This window comes from Apteryx rowi, unplaced genomic scaffold (assembly GCF_003343035.1).
Source record: "Apteryx rowi isolate R43461 unplaced genomic scaffold, aptRow1 scaffold_111, whole genome shotgun sequence".
Lineage (NCBI taxonomy): Eukaryota > Metazoa > Chordata > Aves > Apterygiformes > Apterygidae > Apteryx > Apteryx rowi.
The window spans coordinates 1,039,846-1,061,647 of record NW_020447320.1 but is presented as its reverse complement, the minus strand read 5'-3'; the positions used below and the strand labels follow the sequence as shown (position 1 = coordinate 1,061,647).

At 39.5% G+C, this 21,802-nt stretch overlaps 1 protein-coding gene across 1 annotated transcript in view; it reads left to right on the top strand.

Annotated features, from left to right (window-relative positions):
- Positions 1–21,802, top strand: part of WNK2 (WNK lysine deficient protein kinase 2) — a 123,662-nt gene that overhangs the window by 50,665 nt on the left and 51,195 nt on the right. Inside the window, exons 4-9 of the mRNA XM_026076776.1 lie at positions 894–1,051; positions 10,516–10,604; positions 11,506–11,725; positions 14,604–14,892; positions 18,479–18,675; positions 21,309–21,461. Coding sequence (XP_025932561.1) covers positions 894–1,051; positions 10,516–10,604; positions 11,506–11,725; positions 14,604–14,892; positions 18,479–18,675; positions 21,309–21,461 — 1,106 coding nt within the window. The remainder of the gene's footprint in view (positions 1–893; positions 1,052–10,515; positions 10,605–11,505; positions 11,726–14,603; positions 14,893–18,478; positions 18,676–21,308; positions 21,462–21,802) is intronic.

Genomic DNA, 21,802 nt, shown 5'->3' with positions numbered 1-21,802 from the left:
GACAAAAGGTTGCGGACAGGGGAATTTGGATGCAGAATTTGGATTTCTCTGGCGAAGGCTGCGCAACTCTTGTGACTAAACTTCCCAGTCTGTGCGCTGTACAGACACGTTTCTCTGCAGCTGTTGATGCCATAAAACTTTTGCTTGCTCTTGCTGCCCTGTGTAAAAGGGAGCGTTTGCAGGCGTCGAGTAGCCGCTTGTCACAAAGCTGCTGCTCGCCGTAATGAAGCAGTAAACACAGTGCTTCACTTGATGTTTATCCAGTCGTATCAGATGTCTGGCACCCTGCTCCCTGTGGAGCAGGACCTTGCTCTGTAAGTCAGCTTGTTGATTTGTCCCACTAATCCAGTGACAGAATCTTGTTTAATGCTGGTGTTCTTCTGCACGTGACTTTGTAGATGAATTTGTGATAGCGCTTGCTGCCAAAGTGCTGTCTATCTGCTGGGTAGTTGCTACTTATCTCTCTGGAGAAAAAAAGATGCAAATTAACTTTGACAAAAACAAGGTGAAAGCTTCTTGTTTCTTCTGTCCTTTTCACCACCGCAGACCTACACACATCCCTCTCCCTCCACAACAAGGAACCATTTTGAGACTTCCAGTGTATTTTCAGGCACCGTGCTGTATTTCATTCCAGACTTCTGTTCACTTCTGGAACTTTTATATATGGTTTTTCCTCTGTTCTGTTATGTTCTGGGTGTGCGAGTGTGTCTGCTGCCTTTGGGTTTCTTCCCTGGGGGATGCTTGAGCCTTATTCTAATTACTTTCCTGTTTTGAAATAATCTCACATGCATCCTTGTGCTGCTGTAATAGGCACATTTTTATAGGTGAAAAAATACAATTAAAGCCATTTAAATTTTATGAAGAATTTGTTCTTTTTGTGTGTTCACGTGTAGGTACTCCAGAGTTTATGGCCCCAGAAATGTATGAGGAACACTATGATGAGTCCGTGGACGTGTATGCTTTTGGGATGTGCATGTTGGAAATGGCTACCTCAGAATACCCTTATTCAGAATGCCAGAATGCTGCTCAAATTTACCGGAAAGTAACCTGTGTAAGTAAACTTTTGTAATTTTTAGTTGCATCTTTAATTTGGGATTTTGTAATCTGAAGGTCTAAAAAAATATTTCACTGTCACGTCGGTACTGTTGTGTGTGGTCTAGTGTAGTGTAGAAATGGAGGTGTCTTAGCTCTGGGTTGTGGAAAACTGTTGCAGGTTTATTTAGGAAGCTTACAATTCCACAGTTGGATTTCATTTGACTGTACTGCAGCTGCATAAAATATTTTTAGTCGTCTTTTGCTGATTTTTATCTCCATCAGCAAAAAGTACATGAAAGTGGAGAAGAATAAGCAGGGAAAGTCTCCATCCTCATCTTGCCTCCTGAATGGGGACTAATCAGAATTAACCAACTATCCCACGAAGCTAAGAAGACTAACTTTTATGTTGCAGCCTAATATGGTGCCTTTATATGGTGCTTGATTCAGATTTCCAGCACAGCGTTTTGCAGTTTTTGTGTGTAGCAAATTATCTGAAGATAGAAGGGAGAAAAGATACTAGTGTTTAATTCTGGAGTGAGCCAGAAGAGCTTTATATTTGCATTTAGGAACTCTGTTAATCTCCAGACAGAAACCATGGAAATGAATCTGCTGCATTTTTAGAAGTGTGGTTAGCCTGGAGAAAAAGGCAATCTACAATAATCTCTATACTAAATAAATACCCCCTCCCCCACCCAAAGCACCAAAAATACCCTCTCTTCCCCAGATGATAAATGTATTTGAATACACGAGCTGCTCTGGGAACTCCTGAAAAAAAACTCCTGAGTGTGTAAGATGCTATCAGACTGCAAATCAGTGGAAGAATCACTGACTGCAGAGAAATGGAGCTTGCCAAGTGCTTTGGCAGCTGTGGTCATGTTCTGCTCTACGTAGTTAAGTAAAACCAAGAATACAGTAGTTTTTTCAGGACAGATTATCTTAAACAGATTGGTTTGTCAAAAATTTCACCGGGTACTTCTTTCCATCTGTGATCTTGCAACAAAAGGAGATAGTGAGCTGTGTGGCTTGGCCCTCATGCATCACCATCACCAAAAGATAGTCTGAACGCCTGGGATGTGAAGAGGGTAGTCATCTGAAGGAAGCTGCACTAAAATTTGCAAAAATTAACTACAGATAAGGTTGCTTTTATTTCATTGACCTATAAGGAAGAAAGAAAGAGTAGTTAGGCCTACATAGTAGATATATTGAGCCAAATCCATCTCTCCAAAAGCAAGGTCCCAAAATTACGGTTAGCATTGTCCTTTTCCCACTGCTTGTGATCAGATGAAAACCTTCCTAGATAAAACTTAACTGGTCAATTTTGAAATGTACTTGAGACCACTTGCCACCTCAAACAGGTTTAGTGAATCATGTTAGCACAAATATGGTCCTGGAAATATCATAGTCAGCCACTATTCAAGGTCTAAAGTGTATTTTCTGATTTGTTGCATAGTAATCTCTCACCCAGGATATAGAGATACCTCCATCAGATACCCAAACACTTGCATGTGCCAGATGGAGGTTTTATGGGCATTTTAATTTTTATATGTGTATTTTATATTGTCCAGTGTCTGTCTTTTCCCATTACTGAAGACCAGGATGCAAGGAAGTTGGTGTTCGTGTTGTAGCTCACTGTGCTAGCCAGGTGTGATGATGCCAGCCTGATGGGGAGGGAGGATGCAAGCGATTCAGAAGTCTTTGTTTAAAAGATGAAGTCCTAATCACAAGAAACAGGAAGATTTCCTGCTGGCAATATGTGATATGTAAAGACTTGCTGAACGCAGGAGAACACATCTGAACAGGGATGCAGCTTTATCTCATTTCTGTGTAAATTGTTGCAAGCTGACTTTTGTAGCTTGGCAAAGCTGGATCTTTTCCCACTAGATTGTGATCCTGGTTTTAGGTAGCTTAACTCTTCTTACAGTGCTGCTTTCAACTTGCAGCTGTCCAGAAATAAACAAAAATAAATAAATAAAAAGGCATATGAAGCTGCTCAGCAGTGCAGCTACCTTCATTGCTAGCTGATGCTCGAGTAGCTGGAGCAACTCTGAATGGCGCTAGAGGGAAGGAAGTGTGTACTGAAACGGGTCGCCCTAGCTTATTGACTGCAAGCCATTCTGCTCTGCACCACGGACTTGCTGAAAACTGCATCTTTTCAGAGAAGTGAAATACATTGGGTGGCTCAGTGAAGCTGCTTCCCGAATCCGTTGAGGGTAACTTCTCGTGTCATATTGTCATTCTTGTTGTTGCACTGTTATTCCACTTGCTCCTCCCCTGCAAGGAAAAGTTTCGTTCCTTTGGCACAATGGCTGGTCGGCTTCTTTTAGGTACATAGTACTTAGTATCTGCTCTAAATACTGTCTTTGTGGGTAGCTTAGAAGAGATCTTTCTACACTGTAATGCTTCAAATGGTGATGCTAGAAGACCTTTCTAGTGCCAGGCTCTGGGGCACATGTCCTGAATGTGATACTGAGTACCCCTTTGGTCTGGTAATCTAGGTGCTTAGCTATAAGCAGAGTTGATATGTTTTAGCTGCTGCATTGGGTAGAAGTTTGTGTGAGCCATAAGCCTAATTTGTTTGGGGAGCTGCCATCATGGTTAGCTAAAGTTAAGGTGACCTGTGTGTCTGTGTGAATATATTTAGAGCCATAAATGCTATCGTATGTGTTCCGTTGCTCCACATACTTGCAGCAATTTAGAATGTGTGCAACCCTTAGCCATATGGAGCATTGGTAATTAAGACTTCGTGAGACTCCTAAGCCTCATTTGTCAAAACAGTATCCAAGATGGCAAAAAGTAACGATTAATCAGAGGATCCCTAATTAGATTTTACATTTCAATTAGTAGTCATTTTTTAAGCACTGAAAGTCTGAGCCAAGTTGTATTCTGTGGCAGTAACCTTTACAAAGCCAAGGGTTATATCGTAATTTATTACAACTTTTTAAAAGTGGTCTTATACTAACAACTTTAGAGAACTTGAAAATAATGATTCTTGTGAAAGCGAAGACTATTGAAAGGTGACGCTACCAAGGCTGGGTATCTTTGGAACAGAACTTCGGTACCTGTCTGGTAGGTACGGACGCAGAGAGCGTATGAACTACTTGCTCCGACAAACTCATGGCAGTAGCAGGGGGAAGCAAAGGCACCAGGATTCCTTAGATGGAAACCCTGGCATTACTGTCATTACAAGGAAAGGGTTAACTAACTCACTGTGGAGAGGGGAGAATCCCTGTGGCCTGCCATGAGCTGCTGAACTGGCAGAGCCGGAGGAGGAGCAGGGGGTGGTCCCCTCTGATGAGGGTGCGAGAGGAGCAGGGCAGCCCTGGAGAAGGCTCTTGTTCCCAGGGCGAATCTCTCTTGGGCTGAACCGCTTCTGTCGAGAAGCCGTGTCCGCAGAAGAGCTGGCGACGGCTGAGGACACCGCTGCGATCTGCGTGAGTATGCCAGCAGGAGCACCGCTGTTTCTGAGGGAAGCTGCTACTGCGGTTTAAGTGGAGGAATTTAGGGTGCAGGGTCCCTGGACCTTGTCCTCATCCTGAGCTTTCACAGAGGTGCTTGGGTTTGCCTGGTTACTTGGGGTAGTGACAACTTAGAGGAAAAAGCTATAGTTTAAAATCACTTTTCATAAGAGTTAGGGTTGCAGTTGTCATGCAGCAGCTCTTACTTGGGTTTGTTTTCACTGTGCTGAAATATAGTGTATAAATAAAGCATAGACTTAAGCTAAGAGGCTGAATTATACTGTTTTATTCTCAGAGATAGGTGAGGTTTGGGGGACTCACTGGAGCAGAAGTTGGCCCTGACCTTCTCAAATAGATGGGATCAATGGTGCAGCACTCTTGAATGCTATACCGTATATCAGCTTCTCAGTGAGAAAGAAATTTACTTAATTTTTGATGAAACTGTTTTTTGGAGGAAAAAACATTGCACCAGTAATATAAGCACTATTTCTAGTATTTTAAATTGAGGGTGAATGCAACTTAAAAGTCTTACCTCTGTGTCTAGGTGCCCAATGCTTTTATTTTTTAAATCTAGAATAAAATAACCTGCTGGTCCTGCCATTGGCCCATTATCATGGCAGCAACCACTGGAGGTGCTAATAGCACCGGAGAGGCTGGCATTGCTTGCTCGCGTTTGAATCAAGAAAGTAATTGCTTGCTAGTGAAGGCAGAGTAGCTACCTTATTCTTTAGGCTGCCTCTAACCCAACTTTGAGTTACCCTGGGATGCACGTCCCCTGTGGTCACAGTGTATTATTTAATGCTGCCATTGTGATATTTTTCAACCATATTTACTCCCTGTCCTAACACTGTGTCAAGCTCTTGTCTGCTAATAGGACATAAGATACATCTGAAGTCCTATCTTTTAAAGTCACATGCATTGGTAACAGATAGTGGTATGCAGAATTGATACATTACTTGTCTGAAACATCATTATTTTGTTTTAAGATATTCTGCATTATGCAAGTCTATAGTTTATTAAACTTTAAGTTTATTACGCTTATGTGGTGACCTTTTATTCTGTCTGAGCATGTTCTCATGGCTTAATTTCATTGCTGCTTTAATTTTCCGCTGTTGTTTTTATGTACGTGTAACTGTATGCACATAATAGTGCAGGCTAATATGGCAATCATAATAATTTCCTGAGCTGTTTCCCAAACGTACGACCTGGCTCATTTCTCTGACAGATTAGACATGCTTGTTATGACTTGCACCCTTTCTCTCTGCCCTTTCAGCCTTAGCGTCCGAATGGAGATTTCTGGAGCATAAATTGACACGCTTTCATTTATCGCTTTCTTCTAGGCCCCTCCTAATGACTTTTTATGCTTTTTGTCACACTATAAAGAGCAGTTGAAGGAACTGAAACATGCATGTGATTGAGTCTGTAATGAGAAAGTGAAGCTCTTAGGTTCTTTCCTGGGACCCATTGCAGCAGCACATGCTGCGATTTAAATGAAGGGCAAAAGATAATAAAACCAGCAGACTCTTTGGTTAAGTTTAATCATGCATGATAAAAATAAATATATAACAGAAAAATAGAAAACGCATATTTTTCAAGCAACAGGTCAAAGCTACATTTATTGCAGTTAACTTGAAAGTGATTTCCTGGTCAGCATATTTACAGTGACCTTCATTCTGATGCTATAATCTCATTTTTCATGCATAACTTGATGGTTTTTCTTAGTCAGGTTTTTTTTTGTGTGTGTTTGATCATTCTGCCAAGTAATTTTGATGTAGACAGTAGGTGTATTTAGTGATGTGTGACCTTCCCGGGCAGCTGCAGTCCAATGTTTTCTTACTGATGCATTGGAGAACTCACAGCAGACCAACTCTATACACTGGGGATTCAGTGGATACATAAACGTCATTGGGTTTAGCAGAACAAACCTATAGATTTAAAACAGCCATCACATTTATAGTGTTCCATTTTGCATTTTAGTTTTATGAATGTGTTGAATATTTTCTCTGTGTTTGTAAAATATGTATTTTGTTTATACAGATTGAATAAAGTCCATAGCTGTGGCACTGCAACAACAGACAAGTAATATGAATCTCATTACACTGACTTTCTGTGTATTTCAGATACCTTCTCAGATCTGCAGACAATCTTCGTAGATTAGCATTAGGGCTATGTACCTTTTTGCAGTGAAACAGATGAATTTATAATCACATACAATGGTCTTGCTGCTAAATGTCCTGGAATAAAGTACTGATGGAATGGAGAACTTTGCCTTCACTTTGTTGACTTCAGAAACAGTTTAGTGGGGTGGAATTTCAGTCTTGGAAATAAAGTTTCAGCTCTTTTGGAAACAGAGGGTTTTTTTTGGGGGGGGGGGGGTTGTCTTCCCCCCCCCCTTTCTAGGAACTACCTGTTTTGAGGGAGCACACTCAGGTAGAAGGTGGAATTTCAGTTCTGAGCAGGCTGGAGCTGGAAGGGCAGCCTGCCAGACTGAAGAAAAGCAGGCAGAAAAGTTACCAACTGATATGAGTCAGAGTTAATGTTGACTTATCTGGCGTAAGCTGTGCATTTCTTAAAGCATCATGTGTTATTGTTTCAAAAGTGTGCTCTGCTGATGGAAAAATGACAAGCAGCTGTTCTTAGAGCTCTGAAAACAAGCTTCACTTTTTTCCCCTAATGTGGAGGTTAAAAGTCTAATGTGCTGTAGGTCCCTGACTGTAGACTCAACTATCTTATACTGGAGTGCAGTGTACTCACTTTTCAAATCTAATCACTTTGGAAAGAAGCTGTGGAGACTATTTGAATGCTTCTCATTTTATTGATGATTTGTTCTGATTTGGTGGGAGAGAGAATTCAAAGTAAATAATCCCTTTTGGGGGAGAAAGATTCTTGAAAGGAAGATTATTTGCTCTCTTCTCTCTTGTCTTGCTGTTAGACTTAGGTTTTAGTATTTAAAGAATTTGTATGAAAATTTCCCTATCCACCCTGTGTCAAGTAACTAGTCTTCCATTGCAGATGCAGTGTTGCTGTATTCACTTTTGTTTGAGGTGACTGTACAGTTTTCATACTGCTGTGCATGAAAAGGATCCCTTAGCCAACATACTTTGACTTTTGGTGCAATGTTTCCTTGGGAATGCTCAGACAAGACAGATGGCTTTTATATAAATGAATGAGATGGAGCCTTTGACTTCAGATAGAAACGTGTGTTTCAGATAAGCCCCCTCCATCGCTTGGAGGTTTGGAAGCCCGTGGCACAGCGCTCTGGGGAGGAGATGCAGCAGGACAATGAGCCGGCCTTGGAGATGTTGAATGAGAACTAAGGAGCAAAAGGACATTGTAGCAGCTGCGCTTCGGAAAAGCAGTTCCATTTAGTACTTCACTGTGCATATTTTGTCCTTGTTTATTCTAGTCATGTATTCATAATTTAGGTGTTTGGATTAATACAGTAGATGTTTTGAGAAGAGTCAGCGCTTCTTCAAAGGATGTTGAAACAACCATGGCATTTGTAGGAGTCTCTATTATGAAAGCAATTTATAAGGTCAAAAATCAGGGTCAGCCATCAGGGATGTGTCAAATGAAACCTTTCAAAACAAACCTGATTTCTAGATGCCCAGCAGGTCCTGACCTGCTCCATTTCAGTCGTGTAAGCATTCAAGTCAAGCCACCTAAATGATGAATCCGTATGAATTCTGGAAGAAAAAATTAAATTGAGAGATACTGTGATATGTTATATACTATTTGTGCCTCTCGTATGTTTAGCTTCTGTCAAAATACCTATGAAACAATCTGCAAATATAAAAAGCACCTGGCATTTTTCCTTGAGTGCGTAAGTATTCAAGCAACACATACACCTTAGGAAATGTTGCCTGGTAGTAGAGAGTTCTTCAGGTAATATGGTGAAAGTAGCCTCTACTGCTGTGTTTAATGCGTTCTTTTTTTTTTTTTTTTCCCAGTTAAAATTGAAACTTAATGTACATTTGTGGGATACTTTTCAGTGAACATTGAGCTATAGCAGATTATGGCCTTTATTACCCATTCTTCCTGATAGGTGTCATTAAGTTGGAAATTCATGGTTTTCTATAGCAAACTAGAGTGCCTGAAAATGTACAGAGATTTGTCTTATTGCTTTCCATTGTGAATTAACAAAGATTTCTTTAGACTGCTGAGAACAAGATAGCCTCCTGTAGCTTTAACTACCCAGCCTATCTGAAGACCCCAAATACTTGGTGTTGGTTACTGAAGTAGTGATTACTTTTCCTAAAATTATGAAAAGAGAATTGAGGTACTAACCCCACATGAAGCACTAATGAGAGATGTCATTGCACATCCTGAAAGCATAACCTTCATGGATCTTTTTAAGATGAAGACTATTCAGAAATGGTGCAATTTAAGGCTAATTGGCTTCAAACTGAACACTGCATTTAAAACAGTTTTTTTGTTATTCCAATATTCCTACCACTTCATTTAGAGAATATTAACCTATTTTAGTATTGCTAGCCCCAAAGTACAAAAATCAGTGCTCAGAAATCATGAGTAGACCTTCAAAATCAAGAAATTTAGGTATATTTTGCAATATATGTTGTGTGTTATTTGATTTTCTTTTGTTGTTGTTGTTGTCTGGTTTTCAGCTTATGAAATACTGATGATACATTTTCAAGTATTTGTCCAAAAAAACTGTGCAATGTTAAAAGAACAGGAACATGAGACCTCTGCTAAAATACTGGAAACGTTATCAGCTCTTTATCAGCTGTTCAGCCTTGTAGTAGCTCCCTTGTAGTATGTTGACTATTTTCTTTTTGTGTTTAGCTGGTACATTTTAATATGCATCTCTTCATTTCTTCACTTTCCAGATTTTCCTGGTGTTATTTTTCTAAGTACATTTTGATTATATGTACAGAAAGATGACATATAAACTATTACTTAGCCTGAGAACTTGCATACTGCTTCTCATACAGTCTCTCTTTATGCTGGCAGGATGTATGTGTTTGTAATTAAGGGACTGTATACCTTGATTGTGCTGAGTTAAGGTCTTGGTTCTGAAATATTAGCAAGCAGGGAGAGATGACCTGTGACTGTCCTAGGATGTGCATATGGATTTCTTTCACATCCTCTCTGTCTTCTTGAAAGTACCCCACCTAAGTCTGAAGAAATACAAACGGTTTCTGTTGTGTCTGTGTAAAGCCAGAGCTCCCTACGCGGGGAAGCAGATTCTGCTTCTGTAAGTTTTCTTCTGCATTGAACAGGTGGTTTTTTTCTTGAAAGGTCATGCTTTTAGGTCAGCTATTCAAAGCCAGAAGTGAACAATATTCCCAGAAAAAATGTTGACTTTTGATGGAAATGTAGCTTAGTTTGTGTGAGTTTATAGGTTACACCTGCTCTGTCACATGGTCCTATTAAGATTTGAACAACGTGTAAGAGTAACGTAGAGCTGGCAGGCATATTCTCCTTCTCCCTTGCTTTGTTTTGGGTTTTTTGGGCGGTGTTGGAGGACACAGAAAAGCAAAACCTTTGTGGGGAACAGTACTATGGAATATTGTATTGGTCTGGTCTTCCAAGGTATTTTTGATTCATTCTTGAAACTGGCTATTTGGAGAAAAACATGATTATTTTATTTATTCGTTTAATATTTTGAGAGTTAATGCAAGAAACATAAAAATTAAAAAGGAATACTTTCAAAGAAAAATTATCATTTTGAGAATTTAGAGGTGTCTTTTTCTTGAATACTGACTTCAGAGTCCACAAGGTATGAAGGTAAGACTTGAAAATGTTAGCAGTAAAGAAAAGGGAGATTTGCATGGTGTATTGCTGAGCTGCATGTACAAACTAATGCACTTATTTCGAAGTACAAAGGTACTTAGAAATGTAATAACCCTAAATCCTCAATTCAGTTTTAAGTTAAGACTAACAATTTTAAAGTATTGGTTATTCCAAGGGTTGAATTCTCTGTAAAGTGGAGTAAAATTATCTTTAATTAAAAGACATAATGTAATTTGCTTTCAAACTGAATTATTTTTCTCTGCCCTTTTAGGGTATAAAGCCAGCAAGCTTTGAGAAAGTTACTGATCCTGAAATTAAGGAGATAATTGGGGAGTGCATTTGCAAAAATAAAGAAGAAAGGTTTGTTTCAAGCAATCACGTTTTCTATTAAATAGTTTTTATGCAGAAATTTTGAAACTGTCTGTGGATTTCCATTCTAGCCTCTGGATCTTTCCTGTTCAGGAGAAAATACACTTCACCTACATAATAGGTGAAGTGTAATAACATCATCCACCACCTGGAAATACGAATATAAATGATTGCTTACTTTCTTGCCATAAAATGTCAGGATAATAGAACGAACGCAATTGTGTGTGTCTCAACTTCAAAGAATAAGGTCAGAAAGCATCGCTGTGGACCTGAGAGCATGTTGTGGCGTACCAGTCTGTAAGATCTCACTCGGGATGTCCTGCCTGGAGCACAACTTGTGGTGGAACTGACCCTAAATGAGATCTTCATCTTCACGTAAATGTTTCACATGGCAAAGGATTCACCACATGCCTTCATAGCAGATTCCATCAATAATTAGCCTCCATATATGAAGACTAATTGTGCCTTGTTTCTAGCTTTGGCTTTAAAACCTCATCTTCTTACGCTGGTCTCTCCTAGATTAGTGTGCCTAGTGTTTAGTAGTTCATAACTTTCACAAAGAAGATTCTTAGGGTCCTCAACAGACTACCTAAAGGGAACCCTCTTTTTAATACTCCTTGAACTCAGTTACTCAAGAAAAGTTGAACAAAGCGTTAATCTTTGTTTCTGTACATGCTTATGGTGTATGAATATTGCTGAAGTTCTGTGAAATGGGAAATGTCTGGTTTTCAGCAGTAACACTAGCAATACTACTACTTTTTGCTACAAACACAAATTTTGTATGGATGAACATACTGCAATATTTTTGCCTTTAACAGCAATTTCTTGTCACAAACTTATTTGAAAGTGCTTCAGACTTGCAGTATTTGAATATTCTTTATATCCATTGCAGATATGAAATTAAAGATTTATTAAGCCATGCCTTTTTTGCTGAAGATACTGGGGTAAGAGTGGAACTTGCAGAAGAAGACCATGGTAGGAAATCCTCTATTGCCTTAAGACTCTGGGTAGAAGATCCTAAGAAACTGAAAGGAAAACCCAAAGATAATGGAGCCATTGAGTTTACTTTTGATCTGGAGAAGGAAACTCCTGATGATGTTGCACAAGAAATGGTAAAATACCTTCTCCTGGCAAAAAAATACATACACATATATATATATATGTATATAATAAGTGCATAAATCTCAAAGGACAGCAGGAGCAAGTCTGGTAAAGTACTTTCCATTTAAAAGATTCTATGTGTCTAGTTTAAGCAGGTTGCACTGATTTTGCATGGATGCGAGAAGAAAAGGGTAAATAGAGAAGAACTAATAATTGAAAAAGTTGTTTATCAAAAGTTGAAAGGTAAATGGGGAAGAACTAATAATTGTAAAAAGTGGTTACAAATATTGAAACAGATGCATGAAATGACATTTCAAACAGGAAGTCACTTAGGGACCATGGATGTCTCTTCTAGCATTATATTTTGAAAAATGTGTTGCCAGTATCTGTTGGCTGTTGAATGTCTTCAAATTTGTTCAGAATCTGTTTAATTTCATACAGCAACTTGAATTAGAAGAGTTCAAAAGTTCGATCAAAAATACTCTGCACTGAATTCTTCAAAACATGTTGTTTTTTTGTCTTTCTATCAGTGTTACTCATGGAAAATTAGGAAGAACGTAGATGAAGAAAGTCTCATCAGTCACTGAATCACTAAACATACGTAGGAAGCTAAATTCAAGCATACTGCAAAGATTTAGGAATAACCTTTTGGGTTTTTTTAGCAGATGAATTTAACCTGGTGAATTTTTGTATCTTCATAACTTGGGGATTTTGTTAGCAAAATGATTTTTTTTCCAGTTTCCCTAGATAGTCCTCCATCTCTTATTTTAAAGATTTTCTTTCCTGCAATTGTTAAGGTTTTCTAACGCCACAGAGACAAAGAACCAGTAAACTCTTAGTCCAGAGTCTAAATTTTCTTCTGCTTGCAGAAATGTCCCTATTATTGTATCATACATCCCAAGGGGTCCTATTTAATGATGTTGTCATCACCACCCCTGTTCTGCTTAGGAAATGGCCATTTTGGTAAAGCTGCTTTTCTATACTTGAACTCATCACTTATGTACCCCAAAAATTAATGGGAGAAATTCAGGCTTCTCTGTCTTTTGGTCACTATTTTGCAGCAGATCCAGTATTTTTTCAGCAATGTACTGTTGCAGAACCTACTGTTATATTTTACGTTTATAGTTCAATGTTTATGAAAGTATTTGGAGTTCTGAAGTTCTGCAGTTTCCTTGGCCTGTACTTGTGATATTTTGTTTTAATGGAAAAGAATTCTTATAAAAGTGTATGGAAAAGGATTGCACCCAAGGTACTATGATACTTTGACCTTAGCCAAATTATTTTAAAACTTGTATTTTACTATTAGATTAATAGTTATCTAAGTGGCTGATACGGCATCCTTTCAAATCTGAGGCCTTTGGGGGCAGGGAAGGGGACATTTATCCCTAAATGACTTTTTCTAGTCATTATGAATTATGAAACCAAAGCCATGTGCTTTATAAATTTGTGTTGCGTTAGGAGCTGTGAAAGAGAATAATGGAGGACATCTTTTGAACAGGGGGAATTATTTATCATTATCGATAGGTTTCCAGTAGCCAGGCATTCAAACCTGTCCAAACGATGCATGTTGTCAAAAAGAAAAGGACTTGAAATGTTCTGGTGGGTTAGCAACCTGAAGTTGTTTCACAACCAGTTGTACTGTAAGATAGATTAAACGTTTACTGTTCTCTAAATAGAGATGTAGGAATTAGAACATTTAAAAACTTGTTAATATGACAGGTTTGCAGTGCCTTCCCCCGAGCTGAGCTTTGCTTTGCGGAGAAGCAGCTCCTTGCCACGTTAGCGACTGCCGTACAAGGCTCTCCAGCCCTGTGAGCTCCATCTCGCCAGGCACTCGCATCTTCTGTTAGCCCTTGCCGGACCCTCAGCACAGTCTGAGGGCATAGGCAGTGGAAAACACCAGAATCCATCTGTAGCTGTATCTTAAGCTGCTTTGTGCCTTTCTGTTTATTTTTACAGCAAAAAACTAAGCTGTAAAACTGTCTTGTGTTTCGGCAAGAGCAAAGAGCTCCTAGATTTCCTGCATTGAAGATAAGGGATCCCAAATCTGTAAAACCTGCTTGTTGAGTTTTCAGAGTAGTAATGTAGGGAGAACAGGCAAATCCCTGACAGGTTATTACTAAACTAACGTCCAAGGAACACTATTTTGTAGGAGCATGACTAGGAGACTCATGCAAACAAGGAACACAAAGACAAACGCCCATTTTATCTGCCTAGGGGTTGAATTCTGAGAAAACTTGGCCTCCTTTTCAGTCAAATGTGAATAGTCTGTATGTCTGCATTTCGCTCAGTGATAGACTTTTCTTTTAAAAAGTTCATCTATATCTCACTGCCTTTACCTTTTGAGATAACTTGAGACTAAATTCTGTTAGTATTTTCCTTCATGACTTACTGCGATATCAAGCACCACAATTTGGGGAGCTGTGGATACTGGAAAGGGTAAGGCAATAAAGTCTGACTAAGGGTAGTGTGGTTTACTCAAGTTGTATTGCTCAAAGACTGTTATCCAAAGATGCTTCTTTCCTCTTTTTGCTATTTTGTTAGTCTTTGTGAAAAGAAATGGAACCCATCTGCAATTAAACTTACTTTCTTCTCATTAGATGTTAACTGGTCAATATATTCATCAAATTATGTATTCAGGTCTTAGAAATTACTATTGTTTTAAAATGCATTAGTGACAGATTTTTTTTCCCTAAAAACTCCATCAAGCCCTGTCTTGAATTCCTGTCTTTGTAAGGAACAAACACGTAATTCATGCTATTTTAAACTGATGTTTTATCTGTTAAGAAGAGATTTGAGTAATATGCGATTCAAGTAATATGTGTGTATGCGCACGTGCATGCACATCCATGCACATGTGATCTTGCTAAGTTTTTGCCTCCTCTGTAGATTGACTCTGGATTTTTTCATGAAAATGATCTCAAGATAGTTGCGAAGTCAATACGTGACAGAGTAGCATTAATACTATGGAGAAGAGAGAGAATTTGGCCTAGGATACAGTCAGAGGAACGTCGAGACTCTGAATGTTTGGAGAAAGTGAAGGCGCCACAGGCACAACAGGTTCAAGTCACGTACCTTTCTCACACCGGTCACCATATCCTGTCGGAGTCGGAGGAGCCCGAAGCGGACCAGCACCCTTTTCAGCAAAACCTGCCCACCAGCGTCACATCTGTTGCATGTAAGTCTCATGTTTGCTTAGTGCGCATGGTGATGAACATCCTAGTTTAAAAATCAACAATAGTCTGAGCTCAGCAGTGAGAGACTATTCATGTTTTTACACAATAACTCAAGGTGTCTCTGAAAGACACAGAATAATTTTGAGAGAAATAATGTCAAGAAATCCTATGTTATATATAGGGAAAGCTCCTCCTTTCAAAATAGTAGTAATACTGAAGTGTAACATGAATAAATACAAAAACTATGTGTGTGTATATATATATGTATGTATATATATATACGCACACAGATATATCATAACATATTTGTAAATAAACAGCAAGGAGACCTATTTCTTACCACAAAAATACATGCTTAAAAAGACACTGGTTACTTTTCACTTCTCTGTGCTGGGCACTGGGATCACCGCTAAGCTTCTTCATAAGATGTGATTTCAGAACTTGCAGAACTGGCACCAAACTGATCACAGTGACAGATTTTTCAATGTGGAGATGTTTAGCCAAGAGCTGTCCTTGCTGAAACCAAAATGCTGGAGTTTCCTGCAATTTGTGAGTTACCCTTGATGGCTTGTTTTTGTGAAGCTGTGCAAAGAGCTACAGAAGAAGAGAGCAATCTCTGAATGTTGCATAGTGTACTTCAAGATTTCCCTGTCTTCTGGGAAGTAACAACTCTGATTTGGCCACATGTGTTGGGAACATCAGACCTTGTGTGTTGCCCCTTTATTTATATTTGGGGGTCCCTGAGACCAGGAGCTGGTGCTGTCACCCTTCCTCCACTCTCTCTTCCTCACCCTTGGCTGGTGGACTCAAAGCAGGCAAGACCTGCGTTATCGGGGTGGGAATAGGTGGTTGCTCTCCTTCCCCCAGGCCCGCATAGCTATGCACCTATGATCTGCTAGCTCTTTACAGTCAGATGGTTGTTGATTCAGGAGTGATCACTGGGCTATTTCAAGACAAGTTGATTTACATCTCCGTTTTAAATCCCAGTACTGATTTTGGTCCATCTCTGAATAAGACCCTACATAGCTTTGCTTGCAGAGCTTTTCTTGGTTTTATTTCTGAGAATCAGGGTTGTCTCCAGCAAACAGGAGAGCAGGAGGAAGCAGTGTTTATCTAAAATAACTTGACTCTGTCTCTGCCCCCTCAAATCAACCTTTGTTAGCAAGTCAAGCTCCACTGTGCTATTGAAATTTTAATCTATTTATACTTGGGTTGATGTGTGGCAAACTTTAAACATCTTCAAGGAAACACTGCCAGATATTTCTTAGCTTGGAAGATTTGAAATTGAGTAAGATCTCTTTTCTAGACATTTTTTTCTAACAAAATGTGATGCATATATTTTGGTACTAAAGTATTATCATGATCTTTCCATTTTACTGTTCTGGACTTTTATGTAAGCATATTTAAATTAAATAGACATTATCTTTAGCAAAGGGACAGCTAGAGCTTTAATTCAGGTATTGTATAAATTGCCATATAGAGTGCCACTTTGAATACTAAAATATCCAAGCATGCCTCTAACAGAAAGCAGACCTTTACAAGATATAAGAAATGGCCATATTTGCATAACACTCAGAATATTATAGGATTTACAAAGCTTTTTTTCTGAAGTTAAATTAATCCAGTTTTATTTTTTTAGATTATCTATTTAATTTGTACTAATTCCTTTGAGAAACCCTATGATTATGGTTCTTTTTGTTTCCAGGGGTACAGTGAGACTACTTTTGCCTCCCATGATTCTGTCGCTAATGAATTGGCAGAGTTTTATATTCTACTAAATATAAACCCCCCAGTTTCCTTCCTACTCCTCAGCTTGTGATCAATACTTGCTGTTGTTTGATGAATCACTATCATGTCTTTCAACATTTGCTTAGCGCTATTGAGCCTAAATTACTTCTCTATCAATTCATATGATATTCTGAGGTCAAATGTAGAAATATAAACTAATAGTTTATTACCTGTGTAGTGCATGATGTTCTATAAAAATCTATGACTGACTCACAGCTTCTGCTGTAGTGCTATTAACTCATACTTTTTTTTCCTTTGAGGTCTTGAATAATTGTTTGCAATAAAATAAAAGTGTATATGCTACAGAAATCCGTACCTTCTTATTAGGGCCATGTTGGCTCTTTATGTAAATGAATTGAATAAATATAGAAGTGAGTTTAATTTTGCAAAACATAGTTGGGAGATTAGGTTATGCATACTCTGAAGTTTCATCTCTGGCGCTGTTAAAAAAAATATTTGTTATTTTAAATCCAAATAAGTAAAACCTTATTTGGGAGATGGAGAAAAAGAGAAGATGGAAAGTCACAAGAAGAAATATATTTTAAGTACATCTGTATTTTAAGCTGTTTTTTTCGTAACCAACTGCATTACAGTTGTCTTTGGTTTATGAGTTTTAATTGTCTCTTACAAGCTATTAGTCTTTTGGATACTTTGTAGCTACAGTCTTGACCATTTCAAAAGAAAAAGCAATAGCTTATGCGCAAGAACTGTGCACCTGTACTTCACAGGCTTCAAAAGTCTTGAAAAGACCTTTTTAAACCTATAATATTCAATGAAACAATTATAATATTTATTTCCATTCAACAAGAAATGGCATGCTTGCCCAACACCCATAGCTGTTCAATTCTGCAGATTAGCTGGGCTAACACTCTGCATGAGAAACACTGACAGAGCTCTCAGTTGCACTCCTAAATCACGAAAACCCTGGACTGAGGTAGCTGCTTATGTAAAGCAGTTTTATTTCATTCTGTTATTTTGTTGTTGAGTACAGGTAACTTAAAACTTCCGACTTATAAATAACAAGATGATGGTGCATATTGGTTGTAATTCCTATGTGACCTGTTTTTGTACTGCTGCTTAGTCTGCTTACAGTGGATGCTGTCCTAAACCTGCAGCTTTCTAATGCAGGGCCTTTGTTTGTAGGCATGTTTGAATAGTGGGTTTTAGCTTGTGTGTCTCAGCAATGAACTTAAATCAGTCAAGAAATCCATGATGTATTTTTCTGTGGTTTCTCCACTGTATGTTTTCACCTAATCCAATTAAATTATTTTGTTAATTATTCTTCATCTGACATAATGCTGTGTACTCAAGATGATTAGAATTCGATGAATTAGCAAAGCATATAGTATAAAGAATTTTGTAATTTTAAGTGGAAATTTTCAGCACCACTAATCAAATAGATGTTAAAATGAATGAATCAGCAGAAGAACTAACTCTAGAAGACTCCATGCTCTGCTCTGAACATTACATGTGGGGTTTCCTATCCTTTCATCCTGCAAAATCCATAAAAAGTCTGCAATTCTTAATGTCAACATTATGTCCTTTAAAGGAAATATTAATGTTCCTAAAATATCATTGTGCATATAAACCCTGAGGGACTACTCTTGATTTTTGGCTTAGAAAGAGCAGTATGTGCCTTTTGTAGAAAATAGCATTTGTGTTGTATAATTTATTTATATAATAGGAATGGCGAGGGTAGTAAAAATGCCGATTACATAAACCAGCGTTGACCTTGGTGTAAAATCATTACTTAAACATTTTGAGTTGTTGAGTTCTTAATAAAAAATATTGTTCTTTCAGCTGACAGCACATTTGACAGTGGTCAGGGGTCCACTGTTTATTCAGACTCCCAAAGCAGCCAGCAAAGTGTCATCTACTCATCTCTGCCTGATTCAATACCTCCTGCCGTTCAACGGGTTTATAGTCCACCTCTAAGTGAGAGCCAGGCCTTGCCCCATAGCCTTCAGCAGCTGGGGCACTACCAGCAGCCCTCAGGAGTAAGTCTAAAACTTTTCGAAACCATTCGGTATCCTGGATCATATTTAATAAACTCCTTTATATGCTATTTTTAGTAGGTGTGCATTCCAGGCTTGCTTCATGTTTTCCTCCCTCCGTTTCTACCAGTGACTTGCTTAGTACATGTACTTCTAGTTGATCTAAAATGTGTGTTTAATAGATCATGCATTTCTGGTTAGGGCTGCCATCCTTAAGAAAGGATTCACTGGCGGCTATCATACTTTCAGTTAAAAAGCTTTGTAACTATTTTTAAACTCATGCACGTATTTGAGAACTGCTTTGTTTTTTTGTTTATTGTCAGTATAGCCACACATTGCTGTTCCTTCATTTGTTCAAGAGCCTCTTGGGGCAGATATTTCTTCCAGCTGCGATAAAGGCCGAACGTCCATTCACTGCCTTTCTGGCCCTTGGTTTGAATTTAATATTGCACAGAGACGGCGAAGTACTTCTGTTATTGAGGCTCCAAAATCGAGCACTGGTAACCCAGTCAGACATTCATGCTTGTTCCTGTTCATGTGTTGTTGCAACCTTGACCAAAGGCATTTAATGCAATTGCTGGCGCAAGAACAAGCACAGGGAAATGAACACAAATCTTCAGGTGATTCCAGTGAGGGGCACGATATAAGCATGCTGTGTCCTTCAGAAACTGGAGCAGCGCAGTGTCCACTGTGCCTGCTGTCGCCACAGTGCCTCAGTAGTGGCTCTGGCTCCATGTGCCGTGTCCCTTCCAGGAGGGCCCAGAGAGGAAGGCACAGCGCTACGGACTGCCAAAGGGGAAGCAGGCGCGTCGTGGCTGGTGGCGTTAGGGAACTCTGCAAACCCTACTGAGTTGATGTTCCTCGAATGGTGTCATCAGACATGCTTAGCTCATTTATTTCACTCTGGAGAAGATCAAAAACTGTTGAAAGTTGCAGTGCCTGTTAAATGTGCTCACTCTGCATGTAGCCAACTTCTAAAAAACTCGGTGTCTCAGCCTCTTTCCCAAACAAGCAGGCCATGCAGCAGGAGTTTAGACCTGTCTTTGTTACAGGAATCTTTACAGTACATAATTAGCCAAAAGACCAGTTCTTCTCACATGAGATCTGCAAAAGCTGCAGAAAAGATCCTGCATTTCGAATCCTCTGATTGTGGGGAAGCCAACATGCCTGGACCGTTCCAGCCCTCTCATAAAATTGGCCCTGGCAAAACATCACTGTCAGAGAAGAACAATTTGGTGACTGCAGCTACCCAAAGCGGTGGAAGCAACCTGCCTAGTAAAAATGACAGTAATGGTGTGGTAGGTTTATTTTTTTTCTTTCATCCTATTTGACTTAAAAGAAGAAAAATCAAATCCAGCACCAGTGGTTGTTTCCTTGTGTGATCCAGATTTACCCTAGGTACTTTGGAAGTGCCTCATTTTCCCTGGTTTTCCCTTATCTCTTCCAAAATGCCTGCAATAAATTATTAACTGTATTTTGTGAATGCATTGAAACGTGGCTCCATTTACCTGAAGGAAAAAAAAATTCATCCTTGGCATCAGTAGCCAGCTCCCCCCGCGCCTCTCCTGTGTGCGTACTTCTGCTGGGCTGCATCCTTCCTCGTTTCTTGTCCGCATGAAGCACTGACTGAACTCCAAACAGAGCAAGCAAAAGACACATCTTTAATAGGAAATTCTTATTAGATTGAGCTGTGTGGCATATTGCCTGAGAGCAGACTCGCTCTTTCCATTGATAGACTCTCAGTAAATAAGCTTAAAAACATTCCTCTTTATTAGGGGTTTGGAAAGATAACTTTTTCTTCATAAGCAGAAGACTCATCATAGCTTTTTGCTTTCTGATGTTTTTTCCATGTTGTTTTTCTTTCTGTGAATCAAAGGTAAACAGTTCCAAGGCTTGAAAATCCCAACAAACATAGCAAACAAATCTCATCCAAAACCTTCTGTTTTACAGGAAAAAATACATATCAATATATTTATCTGGGAAGTCACTTACCAGGGTAACACAGCAGCACATAACTGGAGCTGTAGTCATTTTTCGTTTTGGGCTTATGTAGCTCAGTCTGGCATGCTGTTTGTTTTTAATCTATTTATCGACTTTGAGCTGAAGTTTTAGAGACCCTCTCTTGTTACAAGCCTTATCCTTTAAATATTTTTGTTTTGTTTTGTTTTCACTTCCACTCTATTTTGGTTTCTCATTTCTGTATTCATTTTTGTGGCCTCCAATTCAAGTAAATTACCTGTTTCTTTTGAAGATGAAGATTCTTTATGAAGTTATAAAAGTCTTTTTGAAGATGATAATTCTGTTTTACCAAAGTAATGGCTTGTTGTTGTTAATATGTTCTATAAAAGTATGTGCTTTCTGTGGTTTTGCTGGTTTGTGGGCTTGCTTCCAGCAAGAAATGCAATGCAGTTTGGTTGTTTTACTTGCCGTTGAAATGCTGACCTTTTTGCTTATTTTTAGATTATAATTAGCTTTCCATTCCTTGCAGATAACTTTTCGTTATGTCTTTTTCCTCCACTTTGAACTAAATATTGAGTAGACTAATGGAAAGTATATCCTTGACCAACAGTTGTAGAGACTCTTTTTAACTGGAGGGTTGTTCTCGTCTCTGAAACGGTGCGTTTCCCTCCCTGCAGCCTGGCCTGCCCGTGGTCCAGGCTCCCTCCGCTGCCGTGTCCCAGCGGCCCCAGCAGTACCAAGAGCCGGCGATGACGTTCCCGGTGGTGCAGCCGACCACGGTGGCATCCCTGCCGATGGGGCAGTCGCCGCCGGTGCTCGCCAGCCAGCAGGTGAGGGGCTGGCTGCCACAGAGACGTATTTCCCCCATCCCCTTCCTTGCCGGCGCTCTGCTCAAGCCAACGCTTGTCATCGGTTCGATGTGTTTGAAACTACTGAGCTGTTGTTTGAGAGCCTCGGATGGGGTGGGACAGGGGTTTAGGGGACAAGAGCAGCGGGAGGGAGGGGGTCCCGGCGTGCAGCAGCAGGCCTTGGGTGGTGGGGTGGCGTGTCCCTGGGGAGGGAAGGGGCTGTCGTGCGTGGGCACGGGGGATCGGCTCAGGCACCGGGGCAGGAGTGGGCGCCTGCGGCACCGTGCTCTCGACCACTTGCTACCAGGCCTGTTCAGAGAGAG